The sequence below is a fragment of the Dermacentor albipictus genome, unplaced genomic scaffold (assembly GCF_038994185.2).
Source record: "Dermacentor albipictus isolate Rhodes 1998 colony unplaced genomic scaffold, USDA_Dalb.pri_finalv2 scaffold_15, whole genome shotgun sequence".
Lineage (NCBI taxonomy): Eukaryota > Metazoa > Arthropoda > Arachnida > Ixodida > Ixodidae > Dermacentor > Dermacentor albipictus.
The window spans coordinates 4,004,523-4,031,606 of record NW_027225569.1 but is presented as its reverse complement, the minus strand read 5'-3'; the positions used below and the strand labels follow the sequence as shown (position 1 = coordinate 4,031,606).

At 47.1% G+C, this 27,084-nt stretch overlaps 1 protein-coding gene across 1 annotated transcript in view; it reads right to left on the bottom strand.

Moving 5' to 3' along the window:
* Positions 1-7,722: 7,722 nt before the first annotated feature.
* Positions 7,723-27,084, bottom strand: part of LOC139051893 (uncharacterized) — a 146,776-nt gene continuing 127,414 nt past the window's right edge. Inside the window, exons 4-6 of the mRNA XM_070528930.1 lie at positions 25,287-25,322; positions 12,975-13,040; positions 7,723-7,821 (exon numbers count right to left, since the gene is read on the bottom strand). Of these exons, the coding sequence (XP_070385031.1) occupies positions 7,723-7,821; positions 12,975-13,040; positions 25,287-25,322 (201 nt within the window). The remainder of the gene's footprint in view (positions 7,822-12,974; positions 13,041-25,286; positions 25,323-27,084) is intronic.

Genomic DNA, 27,084 nt, shown 5'->3' with positions numbered 1-27,084 from the left:
GGTGCAGGGCTGCTAAGCACGATGTCGCGGGATCGAATCCCGGCCACTGCGGCGGCGTTTCGATGAGGATGAAATGTGAAAACACCTCTGTATTTCGATTTAGGTGCACGTTAAAGAAACCGAGGTGGTCCTAATTTCCGGAGTCCCCCATTACAGTGAGCCTCATAATCGGATAGCGGTTTTGGCACGTAAGACCCCATAATTTCATTAATTTAGCAGTTAGTGGTAGATCTAGGGCGACGCCATGGTTACCTGGCGCACCCCGCCCGTTCCAGTGTGGCGCCTTGGCGTTGATAAGAGTGCCGATAAGTGATGTTTAATACTTCGTCGAAAGACAGTGCCCATTTATTTCGACGGATAGTGTTTAAAAGCGCTGCTTTCTTCATGGGGGCGCATGGTTACTCAAGTGATATTTTTCATTTTTCGCGGGCTGTCGTTCTCAGCCACAAAAAATAAACGAGCAAACAACCTGGCTCAAAACATACCCGTTTTAGATATCTTTCACTTTTTTACAAATTATTCATTGTCAGCACGTGAATTAGACCAGTTCAAAATAGGTAAATGCAATTAAATGGTAAATTTAACAATCGAACCAAATAATTTGCGACGTTTCACTTTGTTAACGCGCGTTACGCGCAAGTGTATGGCTGCGACTCCCTTTTTGTGCATTGCGTGTAGAATAATTTGCAAATGCTTTGATTGTGTGAAAGCGTTGCGCTTTTCTCAAGGTTTAATAAGCATATAATGCATTTAACTCCCGTTGTCGGCGACCTTCCAGTGACCGTGAGCCAAAATCCAGAGCCGCTATCCGGGTTCTCACACGAAGTCAACCGGGCAACCCATCAAAACTTCAGAAAATGCGGTCTCCGGCACCCAACCCTTCGCACAGGACCAGAATACATACGCTAGTTAAGGCCCAAATAAGTTACAATAAAACTGCTACGAGTTCTTCCAAATGTTTGTTCACCATATTACTCAAGCAATAACTTTTAGTAAGTTGAAGTTTCATTTGTCATTTCCAATAGTGTTGCCACTTCCAATGTCATTTCCAATAGTGTTGACAGTGTTGCCTGTGCTGTTTCAAACATCAGCAGTCCATGAGTTCTATGGCACGGGTTTGGCGTCGCCTTGAGAAATGGCGCCATGCTACGTGGCGCCTCCTTCAGGCACTTTTCTTTTATCGGCGCTCTGTCTCCCTGGCGCTTTCGCTGCCTTTCTCGCCCCCTTCAGCAAGTTTCCTCTAGCCGGCTAGCATCCATGTGGACCAGAAAGTCGCCAAGCATGATTTTCAGTCATCAAGAGCCTCTAAAAGTAGCTAGTTTAGCGAGAAATCGCAATATCTGGCAACCCTACCGCCCACAGAACTGGTAGTAACGGCCAGAGAAGGTCAACGCACCCAGCGCGCCTCCACCTACCCTCCTCCTCCGTGACGTTCCACCTTCTTTCTCCTTCCCCGCTTTGGTCAACATAGCCTAGACTTTCCTCTTGTTAAAATTGCTTTGTGCGCGTAGAGCGTGCTCCACCGTTCCTCGGCGCTGGCTTCCCTCGGGGCGACGCACCTGATCACGCCGATTTCACAGACGAGCAATCTACGCTTGTACCTGGCGTAAATGATTACTGGCGGCTCGTCAAGTCGCCTGTGAGCAACACGCACTTCATGAGGGTCGAGCAGAATGACCTGTCTTTCTTTAAAAAACGCGATCAATGATAGTTGGGATGCCCTGAAAACTGAACTCCGAAATGTACGGTTCCTTCACCGGAAATCTGCCCATACTTGGATAACCGCAATTCGCTAGGCTTTCTTTGTGGCACTGGAAGGTGCAGACATGGGTGTAATAATGTGATTAGCATTCGCGGCCACCATCCCGCACTACATATTCTGAATAGACGGGACTTGATGAACACGATGCGTTACTACATTGTTTTACTGATGATCTCAGTAACGTGAACAGTCATCTCCGTGTTGACTTCCTCCGTACATCTTATCTTTGTATAACCATTCTATGTATATCGCCGACGTTACTTTACCTGGTTCAAGATAGTTCATATTACCCTCATCTTCTATGGCTTTAGAGATAACATTTATCCCATGTTCACTCGACGATTTTTGAATGTTGTTGTTTCAATCACTAGTTCGATGGCGTTAGTAACATTTGCATTGCTCCTTGAGCCAAGTTGCTTGATTACACGGATATAAACTTCAACTTTGTTGCCATGTCGCTGGAACAGACCTAATAAACCGCTTTTTGTTTTTTGCGAGTTCAAGATAAGTTCTGACCTTTTGCATCGCGAGCTGCTAAAACGAAACGAGCAAAGGCTTAGCAAGAGAAGGCCAAATACGAGTGCTCGTGTTTGGATTGCTTTTGATAGTCCTTCGTTCTTTTTCTTTTCTTTCCGTGCATCAGTGCTTCGCGCTGCGAAAAATCGCGCTGTGAACTGACGCCAACTAAACCACATCGCTGTCTTATCCGATGAGACAGACCCAGGAAGAGGATGAGTGGAAAGACAAGTTCATTGTTTGTACTGCTACACACGCAAGCGTCCGTCGCTGAGTCATACACAGGCGGTCATACAGATTGGGGCTGTTGCAACTTAACGCATTTTCGAAGTGCGTGCACCTTTTAACCCCTCATCTGGCGATCCTTCGAGTTCAGACTATCACTACTAACACGTGATCCTTTCTACCTTCCTGCCACTCGGCTACTTATAAATACGCTCTACACCTTTGAAAACGTTCATTTTGTTCTACTGACTACGCTGATGCTTCACTGGTCTGGTGTTATTGCGAGCACGCCATGGCTATGCTACAGTGGCGACGAAGATGGTCATCGCCCATGCAGTGAAAGTCGACGCTGAACCGGAACCCACGCAGAACCGAGAAACCAAGGTCATCATGGCTCACCAACTACCCGACTTCGAAGAAGGCAAAGATAAGTGGAAGCCGTACCTTATTAAAGTAGAAGCATACCTTGAAGCGAATGCGATTGAAGACTCGACTAAGAAAAGAGCATTGCTTGTTGCTGCGTTAAATACGCATACGATCCAAGTGCTGGCAGGGAAGGTGGCTCCACGCAAGCCAAATGCATTGACGTATGAAGAAGTCGTCGAAGTTTTGAGTGAGTACTACAATCCCAAAAGACACGAAATCACCGAAAGCTACAAGTTCTTCAGTCGTTGTCAAGCGGAGGGCGAGCCTGTTAAGGAATTCCTGGTAGACATTCGCCGAATAGCTGACAATTGCAATTTTGGCAGTGCTTTGGATGGCATGCTTCGAGATCGCATTGTTTGTGGAATACGGTCAGGTGCCCTGCAGAAGCAGCTACTGGCACAGCGGGAATTAACGCTACAGGACGCTGAAGCGATGGCCCTTGCAGCTGAGGCTGCGGATAGTGATGTAAAAGAGATGATCGGACCGGCAACGACACCCGTGTTAAATGTACAGGCGTATCGGAAAGAAGCTCTAGCGGATGAGAGGAGGGCTGCCGCACGTCAAGAATGCGCAAGGTGCGGTAGTACAAAACATAATGACGCGTGTTGCCCCTGGTCTAACGCTCGCTGTTACCGCTGTGGACGACGTGGTCACCTTGCAAGGAAATGTCGAAGTCGCGGGGCTCGAGAACAAGGCACTGCACGGACAGCCCAAACTAACACCCTCTTGGGGACGGAAGCCTCAGCCGACGAGGAATCCGAAGCCGCCCACATTTGGACTTTGGTATCCCAACGAAAAAGCTGTCTGGAACCGCCGATCTGCCGAACATTTGCTTGGTGCGGTGTGCAGCTGAGCATGGAAGTTGATACCGGGTCGCCCGTTTGTGTCATCCCGCGTGAACTATATTATAAGCACCGTGAGCAATGGCCGAAACTGAAACCGTCCAGTCTCAATTTATCTTGCTACACAGGACGCCTTCCAGTACTTGGGGAGCTTGCGCTCCAGGTTTGTCATAAAAGGGTGACAGTGGAGTGTGCGCTGACAGTCTTGGACTGTGCGGGACCAAGCCTCTGCGGTCGCGATTTCATCCAGCGCCTGAACAGCGCAGGTGCCCCAGTGGTTAGTTTTGTAGAGAACTCGGCGGCAACAAATGACTCGAGCGAATCCAGCGTGAACAGCATATTCAGTGACTACAACGACGTGTTCTCCGAGGAACTGGGGCTAATCAAGGGTCCTCCAGCCAGCCTGCACATGAAGGAAGGCGCCGTACCCAAGTTCTTCAAGGCCAGACCCATTCCATACGCGCTACGCGAGCGAGTGTCACTCGAGCTAGACCGTTTAGTTTCTGTGGGCGTGCTGTCGCCGGTGGCCCACTCTGAATGGGCAACGCCCATAGTCGTAGTGCTTAAGAACGACGGCGCAGTAAGAATCTGCGGCGATTTTAAGGCCACAGTAAATCCAGCGTGTGCAACTGAGCAATACCCATTGCCAATCATTGAGGATATGTTTGCCCGATTACACGATGGCGACTATTTAAGCACTTTGGATTTACGGGATGCATACAATCAAGTGGCGCTAGACGATAACGCGAAGAAAGTTTGCGTCATTAATACGCCAAAAGGGCTATTTTGCTACAATCAACTTCCTTTCAGTATAGCCTCAGCGCCCGCAATATTCCAAAGGAACATGGATGAGGTATTGGCTGGCCTTCCAGGAGCACAGGCTTATCTTGACGATGTGCTCATTTCCGAAAAAGCGAGTGACGGCGGCGAAAGGCTGAAAAACGTCTTACAGCGCTTCCGAGAGCGCGGTGTAAAGCTAAGGTTCGATAAATGCAACTTGCGCAGCCCAGCAGTAACTTATCTAGGCCATCGGATCGACCGTGATGGGCTTCATCCGACAGAAAAAAACCTTGACGCTATCATGAAGGCACCGAGCGCCTGTAATGTCAGTGAGCTACGTTCATTCTTGGGCATGATTACTTTTTACGCGCGGTTTCTGCCGAACATGTCAACCACACTTGGCCCATTGTATCAACTGCTTGAAAAGAACGCACGCTGGCAATGGAAACAGCCGCAAAAGCACGCGTTTGATCTTGCCAAGCAAAGCCTTAAAACAGCCAAGGTTCTAGTTCATTTCGACCCTTCGAAGGAACTTAAACTTGAGTGTGACGCGTCTCCGTACGGTGTGGGAGCTGTCTTATTTCACACGACCGGTAACGTTCACAGGACCATTGGGTTCCGCTCGCGCACATTAACGCAGGCGGAGCGCAGCTATTCGCAGCTCGAGCGAGAGGCACTGGCACTGGTATTCGGCGTCACGAAATTCCGTGACCGACCTTCTAGGTCGGGAATTTACCTTAGTGACTGACCACCAGCCATTGTTGGGCCTGCTGAAATCGGACAAGCAGACGACCACAATGGCCGCCGCACGGATACAACGTTGGGCACTCCACCTGGGGGCCTACCGCTAACGGCTACAGTATGCACCAGGACGACAGATGCTGAACGCTGACGCCCTCAGCCGACTTCCGCAAAGATCTTCGGAATCTGACGATGACGGTGAGCCGCCCGAATATGTGCTGTCGCTAAACCAGCTGAACAATGGCACCATAACAACGCATGAGCTGAAAGCATTAACGGCTTTTGACCCTGTCCTGGTGGAGGTCAAACGGTACATATTACATGGGTGACCCAGAAACGCAAACGGAATGGCCCGGGCCGTACTGCCGTTTTTTGACCGCAAGCTCGAATTATCCGTAGCACATGAACTGGTGTACTGGGGTAATAGGGTCATAATACCGACCGAAGCTAGGGAGCGAGTGCTGCATCTTCTACATGAAACGCACCAGGGTTCACCGGCAATGAAATCTTTCGCTCGTTCTTTGTTCTGGTGGCCAGGCCTCGACAAAAATATTGAAGACGTGTCTGCAAAATGCCAGTACTGTGTGCAAAATCTGTCGATGCCAACTGCAGCTCCCGTCGTTAACTGGCCTGAAACAGGCGAAAGGTGGTCCCGTATTCACATTGACTACGCGGGTCCGATCTGCGGGAAAATGATACTCGTGGTAGTCGACGCACACACCAAATGGCTCGAAGCAATACCTTTGTCACATGCCTCAACGCAGACTACCATTGACTGTCTGCGTGGCATTTTCAGCGGGTTTGGAATACCGCGCATGATCGTTTCTGACAACGGGACCCCATTTGCCAGTCAAGACTTCGCGTTGTTCATGGCAAACAACATTGTGCACCTTCGATGCGCTCCATACCATCCCCAGTCTAATGGTGCGGCGGAAAGGGCAGTGCGAAAGGTGGTCTTCGAAAAATGACGAAAGGAAAACTGGAAGAGAACCTAGTACGGTTGCTTTTTTACTACCGGAGGACTCCGCGAAAATCGGGTAAATCCCCAGCAGAGCTACTTTTGGGCTATCAAATACGCTCACGCTTAGACACATGCTTTCCTCCAGCACTTGCAGGACCAAAAGAGGGCCAAGATGACTGGCTGCCGCTACCTGCAAGTGAAGTGTATACCCGCAATTACGGTGTGGGGAGCAAGTGGACGCCCGGTCATGTGAAGGCGACGTCGGGAGCGAGAATGGTGACCGTGGAAACATCAGACGGAGTCATCCAGCGGCACGTGGACCAGGTCCGCCCTCGACAGGAAGTACCAGGGGACAAACCGGCAGTAACTACAGCCACCATACATCGCAGTGAGCCGGACCAAGCAACACAACCACAGCATCCAAAAACGGTGAATCCGGATGAAGGCATAACTGCTCGGCGCATTCCAAATGGCACCCGTTCTCCAGACTTTGCGGCACCAGGTATTCCAGTGGCCCCGTTGCATACAGGTGTCGCCCAACAAACTCTGAGACGCTCAACGAGAGAACGCAAGCCAGTGCAACGCTTTCATTTCTGAGGAGGAAGGAATGTTGCAACTTAACGCATTTTCGAAGTGCGCGCACCTTTTATCGCCTCATCTGGCGATCCTTCTAGTTCAGACTATCACTACTAACACGTGATCCTTTCTATCTTCCTGCCACTCGGCTACTTATAAATACGCTCTACACCTTTGAAAACGTTCATTTTGTTCTACTGACTACGGTGATGCTTCACTGGTCTGGTGTTATTGCGAGCACGCCATGGCTATTCTACAGGGGCCAGATTTTTTTAATGGGAATTCGGGCGCTTTTCTAAGCTTTGTTTTCGTAGAATCGCTCACATGTAGTCCAGTTAAACTCAATGTAGATTGTGAGAGAAGACCGTTGGGATGTTCAGCATAGATTTAACTCTATCTATTGAAACACCGAATGCGTGTCAAAGGTAAGATATAGAGGTGGCACTTCAACTTTCTGAACATACTTTTTAAGCTAATTTTTTGCGCTAAATTTTGGCGTTCGTGAGCTACTTTGAGAGGAGCATTTTCACGGGCCAGTTGGTGGGCTACAGTGCACCATGGTCAGACACCTCAGCTTAATGGCACCTTTAGACATTTGTCGAACTGTTCTACGCCACTTGACATCCTCAAATGAAAAGATGATATCTTAGAATCACAGTTAATTGTACCGCTGGAAATGGGCATAGAGTGCGCTGGGTTTTCGAGCAATATGTTGGGCTAATTAGTATGCGCACCTGATAATTGCACAGTGTGCAAAGAAACTGTTTATCTATTAAAAAATTAATAATTGTTTGAATTGGTGAAATGTTTTGTTCTATCAGATGCACATAAAACACATTGCGGAGGACAGGCATTGCGATATTTATTTAATCATCATGGAGTTTCAATGGCTTTTATGTCCAACCAAACGAGTGAATCGCCTTTATTGCCAAAGCTCTGCTGTCTGTGAAAACCTCGTACGGAGTGTCCCCAAAGTTGTCTCTCACACAAGCCTGTAGGGAAAAGAGAATAATAATAATACGTTTAGTTACCATGAAGACAGCTGCAAGGACTATATGATGCTTTAGTCAGCGCAACTCTTACGCTATTGTCAATATCTTTTTAAACACAGTGTCGTGGCAAATGCAGTAGGTGCCCTTAGTCAATGAACATATAGGTTAAATCCCTCAGAGAGCTCTGTGACTTGAAGTCGATTGGGAAAATTAGGCAGGATTGTATTGCGGCAATTTACGAGAAACATAAGGGGAAGTCGTTTTTGATACTGCTCACGGCAAAGAAGTCAGCACATGTGCTCACAAAAACTAAAGTTTTTCCCTAGTTAAAACACACACAACAGGAAGACTAGGGGTGTGCGAATATTGAAATTTTCGAATACGAATCGAATACGAATAAGGCGAAAAACTGTCTTCGAATATCGAATCGAATATCGAATATATGTGTAGTATTAAAAAATTGCAAAACGAGGTAACAATGGTTTTATTACCCTTTTAAAAATAATATTGCATTTTACGAGGTTGCTTCAGGTTAAAGAGGCACTCATTATAGGTAATGCACTCAGGTAATGTCAGGTAAACGCTTGTTGCAGATTATCGCGAAGGAAAATTGACTGCTCAACAAGTTCAGAAAGTAAGGGCTCTCTATGCACTGTGACAACATTTGTCCAGGTAACATTTTCTAGGTGCATATTTTATTGCGCATACTTACAAAGCCCGAAAGTACATCATATATTGCTATGAAAGAGCCCTGGAATAAAGCTTGGTAAAAAAAAACCGGAACTGATCATGTCTCACGGGGCCTGGTGCAGATAGACTGGAACAGAGCGTACACATTCATAGTAAGGTTCGTTACAGCACTTAAGATCACAGTGCTGTAACGCTGTGTCGGCGTTTGGTACCTTCTTTTGTCCTTGTTCTGTGTTGCGCTGTAACGAACCTATGAATCCCAACCAATTGGCCCAACTTGCCATCTTGATGCGGAGCATACAGATAATGAGCGGATCATGTGAAGCTCTCAGTGAATAAACATGTTCTTAGGAGAATGTGGAGCAAGCATATAATTCGTTAATTGCTAAATTATTCACAGTCTGTCCGAATATTCGCCGTTTCGACCATTATTCGGCCATCCTCGAATATTCGGGAATTTACGAATATGCATTTCTCGAATCGAATACGCTTCGAATAAGGAAAATATTCGATTCGTATTCGAAATTTCGAATATTCGCACACCCCTAAGGAAGACACATAGACGGCAGCCGCTCCTGCCGTCGTGTATGCGTCTTGCTTTTTCGTGTTTTAATTTGGTGCAAGAAACGTGTCTTTCTGCAAGTATTACCAACTAGGCCAACAAACATTTGTGTTGAATGACGTCATTGTGCGGATCCGCGCACTGTTCGAAGCTGCTGCGCCAAATAAAAATGAAATACACAGCAACCACCCACCGAGAACGAGAATATATATGTTTGTTAATTATTCACAAGAGTTTCTCTTGCTAGACCTGGCACCGCTCACAGTAAGTCATCTCGAATACTAGGAAAAAGTTATCCACAATACTCGCTTGTCGAAATAGCCTCAGACTAAGCGAAAGCCGTTTTACACAGCTGTTTTCTATCAACGTTATGAATTATACAGAAGCAACGCCAAATTTAGTGAAAAACTGGCCGAGGAGATTCGGGAAAATCACAGAAACCCAGTAACGCTAAGCAACAAAAAAATGCCGTGCATACGCGAAACGACGTGGGTCGATAGGGTTCGCAAACAAGTTTTTCGTACCTACTATTTTGCCAAGCCCGCTACTCTGCCAAAAAGTTTAGCCGAAGTTGTCTATTGTTAGCTTCTGCAAGGGCGGAGTCTGTCGCACAAGCTGACTGTTGTAAAACCCTACGTGACTCTTCGTAAGCTATAGATCCCTGGCACCGTAGATGGATCACTATAATTATCTCGACACGTGCACAAAGCACCGTACACCCGCATGTTTACCAGAGGCGAGAATTTTCCTGATGTGCACAAGCGTTTACCTGCTGATAACAATAATTGCCCATGCTGTAGCTGCAGCCTGTGGTACTAATCTCGTCAAGGCAGACGGCGAAGGCGCGCCATTGGTTTTAGCGACAATTTTTGCTAACACGTTGATCAAGGATCGAACTTCCTGCCGCTCTTGACTTGAATTACTGCCGCTCTTGACTAAAATACATTGCACGATTTGCTGGAGAGAGAGAATGCCAAGAATAACATTGGTTACTAGCGGATAATGTGGTCAGCCCCCCTGCATCACTGCATTGCGTCACGGTTATCTTCAGCATCGCAAGTCACGGTTATCTTCAGCATCGCAGATCACTGAGGATAACCATCCGCCGCACACACGTACGCATACGCCTGAACAAGTGTTTTGTAGATAGACAGTTCATGTAACTAAGCACACTTCTTCAGTTATCTAACTTTGTGCTATTGCAGTAATTTTGATATTTTAGTTGTAAAAATTGTAACGAGTGAACATATCTTCTTCTGCTTTCAACGCATCTTCATGGCCACCTGTATTCACCTCAAACTCACCACGCCACCTTCAGAAACGGCCTACTTCAACGAAAAAAAAACCAGCTGACATATTTAGCTGTCCATAGCGTGATCGCAACCAGCATCCTCCCTGCGTGCAAGGTTGCCCAATGGGAACCACTTCACTAAGGTGACACCGCAACCAATTGCGATTGCTGATAGGGATGACCGCACGTCAGACAACACATACGCCCAATTTGCACTGCTTGTGAAATCGGTGCAATATTCAATTCTTACAAGCCAGTGGCAAACATTGGGTTTAGTGGCTGTACAATACTTCTAAAAACAGATGAACATTACGTATTGATTTTAATTAGTTTACGTTCTTGAAGAACGCCCATAACACGCACCATAATAATTCAATGTGTAAACAGTGTGCAATATTTAATTATTTCGGTCCGCTTGCAAAACCCTCTGGGGAGTTTTTTTTAAGTACGTTCGTAAAAAAATTAGATCACATATGCAACGAATTGCCTGTGCAATCTATTTCTTATTATATTCATTGAGAGAAATAACTGATAGGCCTCAAGAGGGGCCTCAAGCAAGGGGACCATGTGGCACAGTACAAATACACTTGCAGACAATTCCAGTAGAAAGCATCAGCATGGAAACGAATAATTACACAAAATAGTCTGACACACCATGGAAACTAGTAAAAGCAAAACCACAAAAACACAAACAAAGTGTACTGGAAAGGGGGAGCTTATCTTGGTATTACCACAGGCTATTGAAGTACTCAGCTTGTGCTTTAGTGAAATATAGTAATTTCACCAACAAGTTTCTCACATAAAATCTTCGCCAACGCAACCTTAACTTTAACCGTACACGAACCGTAATATGAGCCTCGTCGCCATGCAAAAATAATTTCAGTAGCACAGGTAGTTCATTCAAAACTAAACAAGCATTGAAATATGAGTTTTGCGCAAAAATTAAGGGCGGCAAAAGAATACAATTTCTACTAGGTTCAAGGCCCCAACGGCTCCATGTTTTAGGCTTTTGCTGCACAAATCACACCATGTGCCCTGCATTGTCATTAAATATAAAATTTCTGCCACATCATTTATCCCAGTACACCAGCCTAATTTTGTGTGCGTCCCACAGAACCCCTCTGAATAGGAAGAAATAACATAATGTTTGGTTTTTATCACAGTTTTTGCACAGCATATCTTTGCAGATCACCAGTAATAGATCCTCTAATTCCTCCATTAAAGCTCAATGCATCCTATTACCGTCCGACTTCATCACGCTAACGTTTTGTATGGATTGAACGATTTTTTGTAACTGTATTGAATATGTATCATCCAATAGCTTCGATCTTCCCCACGCTGTCGTAACATCTGGTGTTTTGTAGCGTTGTTTGCTTGGCTCGTAACAGTTTCTTATCCAGAAGAATGACTTCATCATCGGTATTATTTCTACTGTGATCTTTTTGGCCCATGCTTGTGTTCTATACAGAATATTCAAAACTTCGTTTGAACCCTCACTACTACATACTGATAATCCCAAAGCAAATTTTTCGTTTAGCATTTGAACAGCGCAACTATATATTTACTGATTGAAATGCAATAGGGTGTATCTGGTAACTGCAATATCTGGCTCTAGCAGCATGATGCACAATGCCTTTTATGCTCAATAAGGAGGCCCTAGCCACTCTGTCTTTCTAAAATATAGATGGCCATAGCACTCCTGACCTTTTGTTTTGATGGAGGAACGGGGTAAATACCCTTTGAGTTACGTGTCTAACGATAACCGCGTGCGTCAATAGCGTCCCTGTTTTTTTGGCCTTAACATGGCGCTAACCGTGCTGTTTAGAGGATTTCAGCTTGGGAGTGGCTCTTGTATTTTTTGTTCTATTAACGTCGCTTGACCTAACACTATCGAAACAGTAGAAAATGAAGGTGTTCAGTTTTACTGCATATTTTTGTCGTACTGTTGGTGTTGTTTCAATAAAGACTGGCTTTAGAAGCACAAGCTGTTGGGCTAGTTGGCACTTACTTAATGACAGATTCCAATGAAAGGGAAGCGTAGCAAGGGGCGGCAGAAAGTTAGGTGAGTGGATGAGATCAAGGTTGCAGTGACAACATGGTCACAATTAGTGCATGACCGGGGTAGTTGGAGAAGTATGGGAGAGGCCTTTGCCCTGCAGTGGGCGTAACCAGGCTGATGATGATGATGCGGATGATGATGACATGATGTAGGGCAAAGGCACAACCACAAAAAAGAAGCACACAAAACACGTCACGAGTGCTAGTAGCGCATGTGACGCTCCTGTGTGTCTTTTTTGTGCTTCTGTCGTTTTGTCTCGCAGTTATCCTCATTCAAACTGGGGGTCGCTGCATGTTCCAATAAGGCATATCTTGATTCTCTGCCTCATCAATTCTTGGTAAAACTGAGACCACAGCCTTAAAAGCTAGCCTGGTCTTATAGTTACTTCAGTTTAGAAATGCAGTAGCATGTATTGTGTAGCCTCACTGCTGCCTGTACCATATTCTGGCCATGTGAGAAAGACTAACAACATAATAATCCGAGGACAGTGGGTAAAAATTGAAAGGCGTTTCGCAGCCATAGTCGCACTGATAGATTTGGGGCAAACTCACCAAGACCCTTGAAAACGCTGGTCCGACTGCATAAGGAAGTTTCGCAATCGTGTACACACCAGCACTCTGTAAACAAAATAAGCCAATGAAACAATGCATTCACTCACTAATTGGACTAGCATAAAGACATGTGTAATTCAAGCCTCATTGACATGTTACCGATGGAAGAATTGCACGCCGGCATGTCGATATCTTATACCGACAAAATTGCGCTCAACACAAGAGTACAACGATATGCTATAACTTAGACATCAATGAAACCATTAAAAATGAAAACTTTTTGAAGTCTATGCGTAGCGAGGAGAAAGCAACGGTGAGGAAAGCTACGCATGTCTAGTCTACTGGCCGCGTACGCGGTAGGTTGTTGCAAGTTATGTATGTATTGTGACCTATCCAAAACGCACTTACTCGTGAATGGCAGCGCTGTATTTCTCTCCTTAAATGACCCGTGTTTCGCTGTGGAGATTTCTCAACAGACGCTATTTCCTCCAATATCAAACTTTCGATTCCATATCTTGTCAATTTTAGGAGCACGTTATTTTCTGTGTGCTCGCACAATCAACCACTTTTTGGTATGTAGGTTCAGTCCAACATACTTTATCTTTATCAGAGAGAAAGAGCAAGGAAAGGAGAGAGAGCTCGCCTTTATTTAGAAACGTCTCACTGTCGAAGCTGGTGGTACGTTAGGTGATACTCTCAGGTTGGCAAATTCACTGACTGTGACGAGCGTGCTGCCGAAGGAGTTGACAGAGCTTGGGGCGAAGCAGCGAGCAGTGCTGCTCCCCCATTAGTGTGAAAGGGGGAAGTATAGAAGGAAGAGAAAAGGACAGAGGTCAACCTCTTCATGTTGTCAGACGAGAGCCCGGTTTTCCAGCGCATATTAACCCCCAGACTGTGTTCCGTCTTGTTTTTGTGCAGTCCGTGCGCTTTTTGCCCTACTGTGTTGTTATTACTAAGATTAGCAATGTTGGAGAGCGAATCGCATCACCAACACACTACAGTTTAAAGTATCAAAACAATTATCGAATTGAGGAGGCCAAGTATTTTTGTTTATACTACCGACTGCATCCAAACACGAAAATGAAGTAGTCAGTACTAGGCTGTATTTATTATACTTTGCTAATTACGAAACACGCTACAGCGTCACTGCGTGCAATGTCGTTCTCTGCATATACAATAAAACTAGTTGGCTTGAATATAGGTGTCAGAGAACTGACTTTGTTCAATTCGTCGTTTCCAACATCCTATTCACCACCATTCGAAAATATTTTGCAACTTGTGCAACTTCAGACTGACCCTTTAGGAAGCGATTGTAGAAATTTACCATACCTAGAAAAGCTTGGAGCTCCTTGTTCTTTGGTGCAGATGCTTTGTGAATCGCCTCGACTATAGCCTTTGACGGGAAGATGCCATTTGCATCTATCCGTTGTCCGAAGTACTCCAGGCTCCCTATGAAGAAGTGACACTTGTCGCCTTGTATATGCAGTATTGCTTTTGACACTCGGTTGAGAACCTCCTTGAGAACTTCGTGGTGCTCCTCTTCTGTTTGACTGGCCACAAGGATGTCGTCGAGGTATGCCGCCACCTGGCATAGACCTGCAAGCACTGTATCAATTGCTCTTTGAAATAATCCGGGTGCTACCGACATACCAAACGGCAAGCGTCGCACTTTGCACATGCCCTTTACTGCATTTATCGTGAGCACTTCTACTGTAGCGTCATAAACTGGAAGTTGCTGGTACGCTTGCGTCAAGTCAATTTTAGAAAAAATACGGCCTTTCCCCAACTTTGGAAAATGTTCCTTGCTAGTAGGTAAAGGGTAAACGTTGTTCCTTAACGCTTGGTTTACTGTACTTCGATAGTCGCCGTATATTCCTAATGACCCATCCTTTTTACGGACGACGACCTCAGGGGTGGCCCATACTGAGTACTACGTCGGTTGCAGAACACCTTGACGTTCCAGTTTTTCCAGTTCTGTGATGACGTCATCCTTGAGCGCGAACGAAATGCTGCGGCATTTTAAAAACTTGGGCTGGGCGTCCTCCTTCTGCTCCATGTGCAGTGGTGGCAGAGCAGCGCCTGGAAATGTTTAGCCAAAAATATCCGGAAACTTTTTGATAAGGCCTTCTGCGTTTTGATCGATGCTGTGAAGCCCAGTGACATTAATGTTCATGGTCTTGAACCAATCATGACCCAAAAGCGTGCTACCTTCGTTTCTTACAACGAGTATCGGCTACTCAAAGTCTTGTTCTTTGAATTTGACCGGAAGTATGGCTTTTCCGACGACGTCCAATCCTTCCTTAGTCCAAATTACGAGCTTGGTGTGCGATTTTTCAAGCTTTATGTGCCTTGCCACTTGCAGTTTGCTGAACGTGTTTTGACTGATAATCGATCTAGCTGCTCCTGAGTCGATTTCCATGGGCACTATTTCACAGCCTATCCTTACGGCCACCATAAATTAGGGGCAACCGCTAGTCACTTGACTAATATTTAGCACGTCATCATACTCACTTTACCACGAATTTGGCATATTTTCCAGCTGGTGGTTGACATGACCTCTTTGTTTCTTACGACACGCTTTGGCCAAGTGCCCTTTCACGAAACAGTTGAAGCATACTTCGGTTTTAAACCTGCAACGGTATGCAGCATGGTTGCCCAAACACCGGAAACACTGCCGTTTCAACTGCTGGCTTGAAGTTGTTACATCTTGCCCATTCTTATGCTGCTTCATGGGTTGCCTGTCCACTTTAGCTGTCAAATCTGGGACGTCCTGACGTAGGCCGCCCATAGCCCTTTCATGTTTTGCAGCAGTCTGCCGTCAATGCTAGATCGTAGGTAGTCTTAAAAGTTATGTCTTTATCGGCCAACAAACGTTGCTGCACAATTCTGTCGGAGATTCCAAAAACCTACCGGTCCCTCAGCATTACGTCAAGAGGAAATTGGTTGTCGTTGAACCCGCAGTTCTCGGCTACCTTACGTAAAGCTGTAACGTAGTCTGCGACAGATTCGGTGTCGAGCTGATCTTGCTTCGAAAAAACGTACCTTGAAAATAGCTCGAATGGCTTCGTATTGATGTGGTTCTTCACTGCTTTTACGATGGACTGGTAGTCAGCGTTCGGTGGTCGAAGAGGCTTGACGAGGGTAGCTATCAGGGAGTATGTACCCTCCCCACAGCCACTCAGCAATACTGCCCTCTTGTCGGCGTCCTCCTTGAGCTTGTTTGCAGTGCAGCATAGCTCTATACGCTCGACGTAATCCTCCTGTGAAGAGTTCCCATTTAAATGAAATTCGCCGATACGGATGCCGAAGGCCATCTTGCCGGGAACGCTCTCCCCGCATGGGCACAACTATAGTGTACTAGAATAATGTCCTAGTGGCGCGAGCAAGAGGTAGGGACAATGAGCCGGTTGAAACGAACACCAGTAGCCGCCGTCGGTGGCGCTGCTATGCTTTTATGCGAAGCATATTACGAGAGCTCAACCCAGCTCCTCAGGCGCGGCGGTGTCGCCTTCAATAACCTTTGACCCCATGCCATACCACGTGACGCCGTGACGTCACGACAGAGGAGAAACGGGGCTCCAACTCGCGCCGTCGGTCGCGGCGGTATATAAGCAGCTGCGCTTGTTTCTAGGTGGCTTTGGCTCAACTCTTGCAAGATGGGCTGGGTGGGAATCGAACCAGGGTCTCCGGAGTGTGAGACGGAGACGCTACCACTGAGCCACGAGTACGATGCTTCAAAGCGGTACAAAAGCGCCTCTAGTGAATGCGGTGTTGCCTTAGAAACGAGATGTTTCTAAGGCTCAGGCGTGCGTCGCTTGCTCAGGCGCACATTTCGTTGCCGCGCCGAACGCTGCGTAGCTCGACGCTCACCGCGTCCAATGTGGGGCGCGTAGTCGCTGCGCCGTAGCCCATTGTCTTGCACCCCTTGGCGGGTCGACGGGAACGCTGTCGCGTTCCACTCTTGAAGGCGAAGCAGAGTAACGCATGAGTTGTTTCTTCGTCTAGCCGAACCAAATATAGCCAAGCAACAGCAGTTCACCAGGCTAAACAGTGGTTCAACAACTAAAATAAAGGCTAGTATGCTTCGCATCCTGGGCTTAACCTTAGCTAAGCCACAGCCATTTTTTTTTTCTAGCTGCTGGTGCGCGGTCGAGCCGGCTCAGACACGCTCTGCGGCTGTTTGCTCCGCATGTTTTCCGAGCCGTGTTACGTTCAACGTGGCCTTGCTTGTGAAAAGCAGTGGATGATTTGAAAAAAGAAGGCTTATCCCTGCATCACTGCAGCACACGAGCTACGATGCCAAAAAGAAAGACGGACACCCATTGTTACGCTCCGGGCTGCCACAGCGATTATCAGGGCGCTCCGTAAGCGTCATTGTTTGCCGCACCAACGGAAAATGAACTTCAGAAGAAATGAGAGCGCAATCTGCGAAGAGCAGACAAGCATCTCACGTAATCTTCAGCGGTATAGCGCCACTTTGAGCCTCGATACATTTCGAGGGATTACGACCACATCATCAATAACACTGAAGTGCGACTTCCACGTAGGAACCCGTCGCCGGTGCCTGGCGCGGTGCCTACCCTTCTGCCCGACTGTACGTCCTACCTTTCTGTCGCACCTGTCGAAGAGAGGCCGGAAAGGAAGAGGCCAGCCGCAGCAAGTGCACCGATGGTAAGCACGAAGCCAGGTAGGAACGCACGGACCGCACAAAATGAAGAAAGAGCGGGAGATTGCCAGCTCCGCCAACCACTTCGCGAGATCCTGGTCGAGAGTGCGTAAGATGAAAACGGACAGTTTACGGCGAATGAACCGTTCGCAATTAGCTCGCTCCAAGTAGTGAATGTTCCCTCAAAGCTCTGGTGTTACTTTAACTGTGGCAATGACTCAACCGTGGTTTTCACGACAACGTAGGTACAAAAACAAGAAAGGCTCGAGATATTGCATGAAAAAGTTCTGCATTTCAGTGGGCATGAAGACGAAGTGTCTGCTCAACTGTACTTTAGAGGTGTGCTGTGCCAAGACATAGTTGTACTCTCCCTTGCCGCTGCGAACCATTTGTTACAAGACTTTGAAAGGCGCTTGATCTGCCAGGTAATAACGCCTGAAAGTGACTTTCATGACCTTTCACATGTTTTAACTGCGAGGTGGCAGCGTGCTGCTGTGGTATTTGGGGCTCCAGCATCCAGTGACAGTCGCCTAATTTTCTATATCGCTGGTTGTGGCGAGAAAGTGCGTTTTAAAGACAGGCTGTGGAGCCTGCCTGAACTTACTACTGATCACAAAATAGGCAGCAGGAAACTTGAGGCTTGCAGAGTTTACCATATGAAAGACAACGGTGGTTTGTCATATCGTGCCTCCCCTCTGTACCAGTTTATGATCCACTTGGAGAAAGGCTTAACAGTTTGTATTAGTCTTCTTGAGTCGCACGCAGACAGTGTTATAGATGTTTTATAGACTGTTAAAGCCAGGCTGCTGCATCAACTTGACGGCCCTGATCACTGCGAATCCATGACAGCAGCACTCACTACTTTCTACATCACAATCATGCTACATTTCTTTACAAAAACCTTGAATAAGTGTAATGAAAGGAGGCGCCAGGCATCAAAAAATATTAACCTCAGTTGATGTTCCTAGAACTCCATGCTACGAGGTGTTTTTGGTAATGTGTTTTAACAGGAATAGTTACTTATAATGTTATTAGATGCTCGGTGTCTAGGGAAGGTACACTTTAGGGTTCCTTTTATAGCTGTGCTATTTTCATTGTGAATAAATCAAAAGAAATACTAACGTGGATTTTTTTCGATCCTCACTCTGACAGTATGTGCTGAAGATGCGGCAGATTTCTTAGGAGCTAAAATGTCGGAAAAAGATGTGAGTTTGTATGTGCGCAATTGCATAGTGAAAATGAATTCATTCCGGGGTGTAATGTGTAAAACACACTAAGATCCAATTATTAGGCACGCAGTAAAGGGGGGGAGGGATACATGATTAATATTGACCAACTGGTGTTTTATAATCGGCAACACTAACATGTTTGCATTTTGCCGCCATGTAAGTGCAGCCAACGAGCCCGTTATTTAATCCTACGCCCTCGGGGTTACTAGCGCAACGCCGAAGTCGCTACGCACTTTCCTGTCATTCGCGATAAGCACGCGATTTAAATGGAGTGGTAAATATAGCTCCATAGAAGCAAGGCAGGCCGAGATATATTGGCTTTCGAGCAGTAGATGAGCAACAAGAAGCTCGGTGAATTGCCATCTGGCACAGGCGATACGACGAGCGCAATGAAAGCGCCGGACTGTTCCAGAATACGCTAGCAGACCACATTGTCGATACTAGAGTCTCGATGTGGCCTTCAAAATCTTCCTTTATGTTATGTACTGGGAATTACTTTATTCCGCACGTAGTACACATAAAGAACGTAGCCTTGCCGGAGAGATGGCGACCGCACAACATCACCTGGCGCGAACACACTGTCCACCTGACTTTCCCATTCCAGGGCTTGCCAGGGATGTGGCGCCACCCGTCGGCACAGTTAGGAACGTTCACATGTAGTTCTGCACACTCCCACTATGCGGCTGCACCCGTCTGCATCCGAGGGCCGAAACCCGAACTCATCAGGGACACAACACTTTACACCATAATTTGTTAAATACATTTCTTTTCTGTAATAATGAAAGAACAATGCACGTAAAAAATGCTTAGAGATACGGACCGGCTCAAAAGCAGCGAATATGAGAGCAGCCGGTTTGCTAGAAAAGGTTGCCGTGGCGACATCTGGTGGCGTCAACGAAAAGAGGCACGCGCGCCCCTTCCCGATCGTGTCACTAGGACATCATTCTAGTACACTATAGGCACAAGTGTGCCTTGTCGCCAGTGTAATACACAATGTCGACGCACAGCAGCTTTTGCAAGATTCCTTTATTCCACGAAAAACAAGGGTTTATGTAGGCACGCTGCATCGCTTATCTGCACACGTGCGATGGGTTTAAACACGGAAGACATGCGCACAAGATAGCTAACTCAGTCACATCGCTCTCTTATCACACCCTGCCTTGAGTGTGCTTGAAGATTAAGTCAGCAACCCACCTCGCTCCCGCATTGTCATTTCCTTCGGCACCGAAAAGCCTGCTGACGTGGAAGGCGTCATCGAGGAAGATCCGCGTCTGCTTTAGCGTCAATTTAGCGTCGCAAGAGGTATCACGTGACTGCATGGAAGAAAATCTAATGTGATGCTAACAAACTTCAGGCAGGAGTTCAAGCACGTCAACAAGGGCACACATACCTCGTGGTGTTTGTGCAAACCAGCAATCCGTTCGTCCTCTCCAGTTCTGCTGCATCGACGTTGGCGATCATAATCGCCAAGCCAGTCTTGAAAATAAATCCAAGTCTCTTCATGAGTAAGCAACAGCAGCTCGAAAACCTTCTTCGAAGATACAAAGACTGCTTGTTGACGTCAAGGATTCGGCAAACACCAGTTGCGAAGCATCGCATAATAACCAAAGAATCCGCTCGAACACTCTGCTAGATCCCTTGCAGAGTGCCGAAGCTAGAACGAGATGCTATAAGGCGACATGTAGAAGAAATGCTTCCTGACGACATCATCCAAACGTCGAAAAGCCCGTGGGCCCCTCCTGTGAACTTAGACAAGAAGGATGGAAGAGCGCGCTTCTCCATCGGTAGCCGTTTGAACAAAATCACAAATAAATAGGTATACTGCCTTCCAAGGATAGGCGACAGATTAGACCGACTCCCCGATGCTGAGTACTTTTCGTCCATGGGCCTGAAGACTCGTTGTTGGCAAATTGAAGTCGATGAAAGCGATCGAGAGAAAACCGCGTTATCACGCCTAACGGCCTCTTCGAGTTCAAGTTCATGCTATTCGGACTATGCTCTGCACCTGCAAACGTCCAACTTGTATCGTGTACTTGGATGAAGTTATAGTCTCTGCCACCAATCGCGAAGATCACCCGAGGCGGCTTCAGACAGTAGCAGAGGTGATCATCTGGGCTCACTGTGAAGCCAGAAAAGTGCCGTTTCGCTTGCGAGGAATTTCTCTTCCTAGGCGACCTCAACAGTAAGTCCAGAGTCCGTCCTGACCCAGACAAGATAGCTGCCATCGATAAGTCTCCGCGGCCCAGCTCCAGAAAGGCAGTGCGCACATTCCTTGGCCTGTGTGCCTATTACAGGCGCTTTGTAAGAGACCTCTCTAGTATGCGGAACGATTAATTCATCTCACGAAAGCCGACGTCGGGTTTAAATGAAAAACACGGCAAGATGCATTTGAGGAGCCTAAACAACGGCTGCTGTCACCGCCGGTGCTATCACACTTCGACGAAGACACCGAGGCGGAAATACACACCGACGTATGTAGCATAAGCCTAGGTGCCTTGCTAGTGCAAGTGAACTACCGAGTTGATAGCGCAATAGCTTACGCTAGTCGATTCCTATCAAAAGTGTAATCGAATTATTCTAGATCGGAGAAAGATTGCCTTGCGATCACTTGGGCTACGGCGAAGTTTCGGGCTGACATATGCTGCAGGCACTTCAATGTGGTATGTGATCACCGCGCCTTGTGGAGGCAGCTAAACTTAAAGGATCCTTCAGCTCGACTTGCCCGACGGTCTCAGATGCCCGGAATTCGACAACACGAGGGTGTGTAAGTTCGGGAGAAAACATTCTGACGCTGACTACCTCTCGCGCGCCCATATTGTCCCGCCACCGCAAAACGAACTGGATGACGATGCCTTCATGGGAACAATAACTGCAGGCGACTTCGCCGACGAGCAACCAATAGACCCGCAGGTACGAAGCCTTGTGGAGTACTCAGACGGCAAGACCAACGCTGTCCCTAGAGTATTTCGGCGGGGTCTCTCTTCGTTTTGCATGCACAAGACGTCCTCGTAAAAAAATTTCTCCCCAGTCCGCACACACTAATTTCTCATTGTACCAGCGGCACTTCGGCCAGAAGTCTTGCACTCCCTGCTAAGATCAGACAGCCGGACAGCTCTGATTTTCTCACAGCCTCCAAATAATACAAGAGAAGTACTATTGGCCGCGTCAGACCACCGATGTCGCCCGCTACGTCAAGACATGCCGTGACTGCCAGCCACGCAAGACACCCAGGACGAGGTCAGCGGATTTGCTACAGCCGAACGAGCCTCCTTGCCGACCGTTACAGCAGATCGAGATGGATTTGTTCGGACCCTTTCCGTCGTCAACATCCGGAAAGAAGTGGATCGTCATGGCTACCGAATACCTTACCCGCTACTCCGCATGGAAAGCCCTGCCCAAGGGTAGTGCAACGGGAGTAGCAAAATTTGTCGTCGAAAATATTATACTACGACATGGTTCGCCAGAAATCTTCATTACTGACACAGGAACGGCTTTCACAGCTGAGCTTACTGAAGCCGTATTGCAGTATAGCCAGCGAAGTCACTGGAAGAACACTGCCTCCTACCCGCAGACGAATGGCTTAACCGAATATCTGAACAAGACTCTCGCTGACATGTTAGGGATTTACGTCTACGTCATACGCAACACGTGGAATGTCGTGCTGTCGTATGTAACTGTCGCTGAAAACAGGGCGGTGCAAGAAACAACGTAAATCGCTCCGTTCAAGCTGGTTTACGGCAGATACACCATGATGACTCTCGACGCTATGCTGCCGCACGTCACTATCCGATACGTCAATCTCGACGTCACCGCCTATCACCAGCTCGACGAAGAGCGCGACAGCTCGCTCGCCTGCGGATCATACACCAACAGAGGACTGAGAGCGGATGATACAATCTTCGATGACGCTGCGTAGAATAATAAATTATGGGGTTTTACGTGTCAAAACCACTTTCTGATTATGAGGCACGCCTGAGTGGGGGACTTCGGAAATTTCGACCACCCGGGGTTCTTTAACGTGCACCTAAATCTAAGTACACGGGTGTTTTCACATTTCGCCCCCATCGAAATGCGGCCGCCGTGACCCTACGTCGAATATGAGCCCGATGATCAGGTTTGGGTCTGAACTCTATTACACCGGCGAGGGCTTAGCAAAAAGCTTCACTGGCGCTATTTCTGACCCTGCAAGATCATCCAACGCGTTGGCACGCTGGACAATCGGGTGGTGCTAGACGCAATTTCGCAACCGCAGCGGCTCCACTCATAGTCTGAAATAGTCGATGTTGCTCGTCTTAAGCCCTTCTACAAAATGTGGGACTTTTTATGTTTCTTTGTGCTATTTGTCTTCACTGGACGTGGTTTAATTTTTTGCGCTCTTGTGTGTAGCGTCGGCACTTATTTATTCTTTTCTCGCAGAATGCATTTCCCCCATTCAGCATTTAATGTTATCGATCAGCGCAAGACGCGCCTGCATGATCGGAACTTACTTGAGCGTTATCGATGGTTGTGTGCGTTGTCTGTTGCCACCCAAGCTTTTGTATTCTGATAGTATGCGCAACGGGAATTGTGTACTACTTTCTTGAAGATACGAAGGAACCAGCGATTGCTCTGGAAACTACAAGGACTCATGCATAGGAGCTAAAGCGCGTGACGGCAGATCAGATTTTCGATAACCACGGACTATATTAGTTGCTATGGTTATGCTTTAGTGTAACTTGCCATTGTGGGCACAGGTTGGCGCAATAAAAAGCTAGTTGGGGTATTGGCAGTTTTGCTGCTGTGTTTTTTTCACCGTCACTACTACGTGACAATGCCCTGTCAACATGTCGTGCCAACGCCAAATAGCTCTTTGAGGTCTTCGCCACATGTTGACGACGACTAGGATTTCCACAATCTGGCAAAAACGCTCAGCGCTTCATTGTTCAGGAAGTGAGCGGTACATTTAAAATAGAAGAGGAATTCAAGAAAAGCAAGAAACTATAACAGTTCTAACATTGCGTTGCAAATGTGCGCGAGAGACATGCGCGCGCGCCGGTTTGCTTTTCAGACAAGGACTCAGAGCGTAATGGCCAAGTTTATAGCATTTCATTAACAGCCTAACGGTTGCTACGCTTTACATAAATTTTGAGATACGCATCGGATCTACAAGTTTCTTTTTCAAATATAACAAGGCCATTGCGTGCATAACAGATATATTAGTGCTGGCTTTAGTTCTCTGGAAACTTACTTTGGAAACTCTGGAAACTACGATGACTCCTGCATAGAAGCTAAAGCGCGTGACGGCAGATCAGATTTTCGACAATCACAGACTATATTCGTTGCTATGGTTATGCTTTACGTAACTTGCTTCTGTGGGCACAAGTTCGTGCAATAAAAAGCTAGTTAAGGTATTGACACTTTGGCTACTGTGTTAGTTTTTCACCGTCACTACTATGTGACAATGCCCTGTCACCACTACACGGGTGGCACATGTCGTGCCAATGCCAAATAACTCTTTGAGGTCTTCGCCACATATTAACGACGACCATAGATCATAGCCTAGATAATAAATGCAGGCCTCTGCTCAACCAGGTTAAGATCCTGCGCAAGTGAAGCAAGGAAAAAGCACGGGAACTTCTAGAGGCATGTTACATAAAAAAGAAAGGACAAGCATGCATCAGTGACACATCAGTCATGCTTTACAATAGGGAGGCACGTTTCCTAGACAATATGATTAGCTGAGCCACGCCATTGGTTTTTTCAGGTTTTTTTTTCTCTTCTTTTCTGCTGTTGATACCCTGGTGCGCCTGCGCTGACATGGTGTGATATTTAAGTGTTTGCCTCGAATAAACCTCAGTTGTTAGTTTGCGCCTGTCCTGTCTTCTTCCTAGTGATCGTCTACAAAGCGCATCCAATCTTTCCAAATATGATTTCCATTATCTCGCCAAAACCATCAGCGGCGAATTGTTCAGGAAGTGAGCGGTACATTTAAAATAAAAGAGGAAATAAAGAGAAGCAAGAAAATATAACAGATCTGACATTGCGTAGCATAGGTTCTCGAGAGACTTACGCGCGTGCCGGTTCGCTTTTCAGACAAGGACTCAGGAGAGTAATCGCCGCGCTTATAGCATTTCATTAACAGCTTAACGGTGGCTACGCTTTACATAAATTTTGAGATACACATCGGATCTACAATTTTCTTTTTCAAATATAACAAGGTGATTACGTGCGTGACAGGTATATCAGTGCTGGCTTTAGTTTCAGCTATATACAACCATAGCCTATTTCTATCTACGCAGTGTTTAGTCTAGAGAATGCCACTGTAAAATGAAATTGTAGCAAGAAAGTTGGGCATAACTACCGGAGCAGCTGCGGAAAATGTATTCATGACACCCTTTTGTAAGTTTAAAACTATAGGTACTAATCTTCAATACATACCTTATTTTGGACATCTCTCTCGACGCAATCCAACATCTGAAACATTTATCCGCACAGGAACAAATTATCTAATGTGAAATGGACACATTCAATGCTGCACAAAATTCAACGCGTATCGCATTCGTTCAAACTGCTAGAACCACAGCTCACACGCCAATCAGTTCATGCAATACATTTCGGTCAGTAATTGTAATCATTTCACCTGTAGACAGGAAAGATGCTTGATCACTCAAAGGGGCAAAATATAACGAAAAGCAGTATATTAAGCAAAAATTGCGGTGCTAGTTTGAGCGAACGATAACACAAGTGAACCAGTTTCACCCTCACTCACCTAACACAAGTCAATATTTTAAGGCTCCGTCTTCAATCTGCGTTACATTTTTCTGGTGGAGGTGCGGGGTACATGCTACCACTTTCAGATCGAAGACCGTCTACAAGCCCAGAACGAAGTCCGGTAGAGCTGACTCCTGTTCACGTACGGACAAGCCGTCGACTTCAAGGAATGTCACCTAAGCACGAGCATCTACCCATTGGAGTCAGAACGATGAGAACGTCAGTTCCGTCATCTTCCTCAGCGGCACCGAACCAGGTCGTCCTTAAGCAGCCGCGAATCCCCACACCCTTCCATGGGGACACCTTCGAGGGTGTTGAGGACTGGCTCGATCACTTTGAGCGTGTCGCAGAATTCAAAGGCTCGACTCCAGAGCGCAAGCTACGTAACGCCTACTTTTCCCTCGAGGACTTTGCGCAGACGTGGTTTGAGAACCGTGAGGCGGCCCTATATACATGGGACGAATTCCGATGGCAGCTAATCAGCACATACGCCAGCCTCGATCGCAAGGAGCAAGCTGAATCTGCAATTCAGGCGAGAGTACAGCGGCCGAACGAAAGCGTCGCAATGTTAGTCGAAGATATGTGCCTACTTTTCCGACGCGCGGATCCATCCATGCCAGAGGAAAAGAAGCTCAGATACTTGATGCGCCGTGTCAGGCAAGAGTTATTCGGTGGCCTAATACGCAACTCACCAAAACCGTTGCAGAGTTTCTCGCAGAAACCATATCAATGGAAAAGGCACTGTAGCAGCGAACAAGGCAATACAACTACGACATGCCGACCCTATCGCGTAACCCTCTCGCTATACCCTTGGACCGCACCGACGCCTTGCGGGAACTCATTAGTCTTGTTGTTCGAGAAGAGCTCCAAAAGCTTCAGGTTGCTCCGGTATCGGTGCCGCGAGTCGCTCTGGCTGAAGTCATCCGGGAAGAAATCAGGCAGGGAGTACAAATCCTGGAGTGCAGCGAGACACCACAGCACGACGTACAGCAGCCACAGCCTCGCATGTCGTATGCGGAAGCTGCGCGAAATTCGTTGTCCCCGGCTTTTCACGATGTGCGTGACGTCCCGGACTTTCGTGGTGTGCGCACCGTTGAAAAAGCAACTGGCGACTTCAGGACTCGCCGCACGCCATTGATGGCTGAAACACGACAACACTGCAAGAGTGACGTATGGAGCACTGCAGACCGGAGGCCATTGTGTTTTCATTGCGGTGAAGCCGATAATCTCTACCGGGCGTGTCCTTACCGCCGAGCTGGGCTCCGTGGATTTTCACTGAATGCGCCGTGCCCGTGAAATGGTGAACGCCCCCTTGAGGTTGAAGCCTAAATCGCTGACGCCAGGACCTCGTTTGTTCCACGATTCCATGACCACAGGTCACCGTCACCCGCTTGAAACAGGTCTTCCAGGCCCATCTTCACGCCGAGTGGTACAAGGCGTCACCCACCGAGCCCTGCCTCGCGGG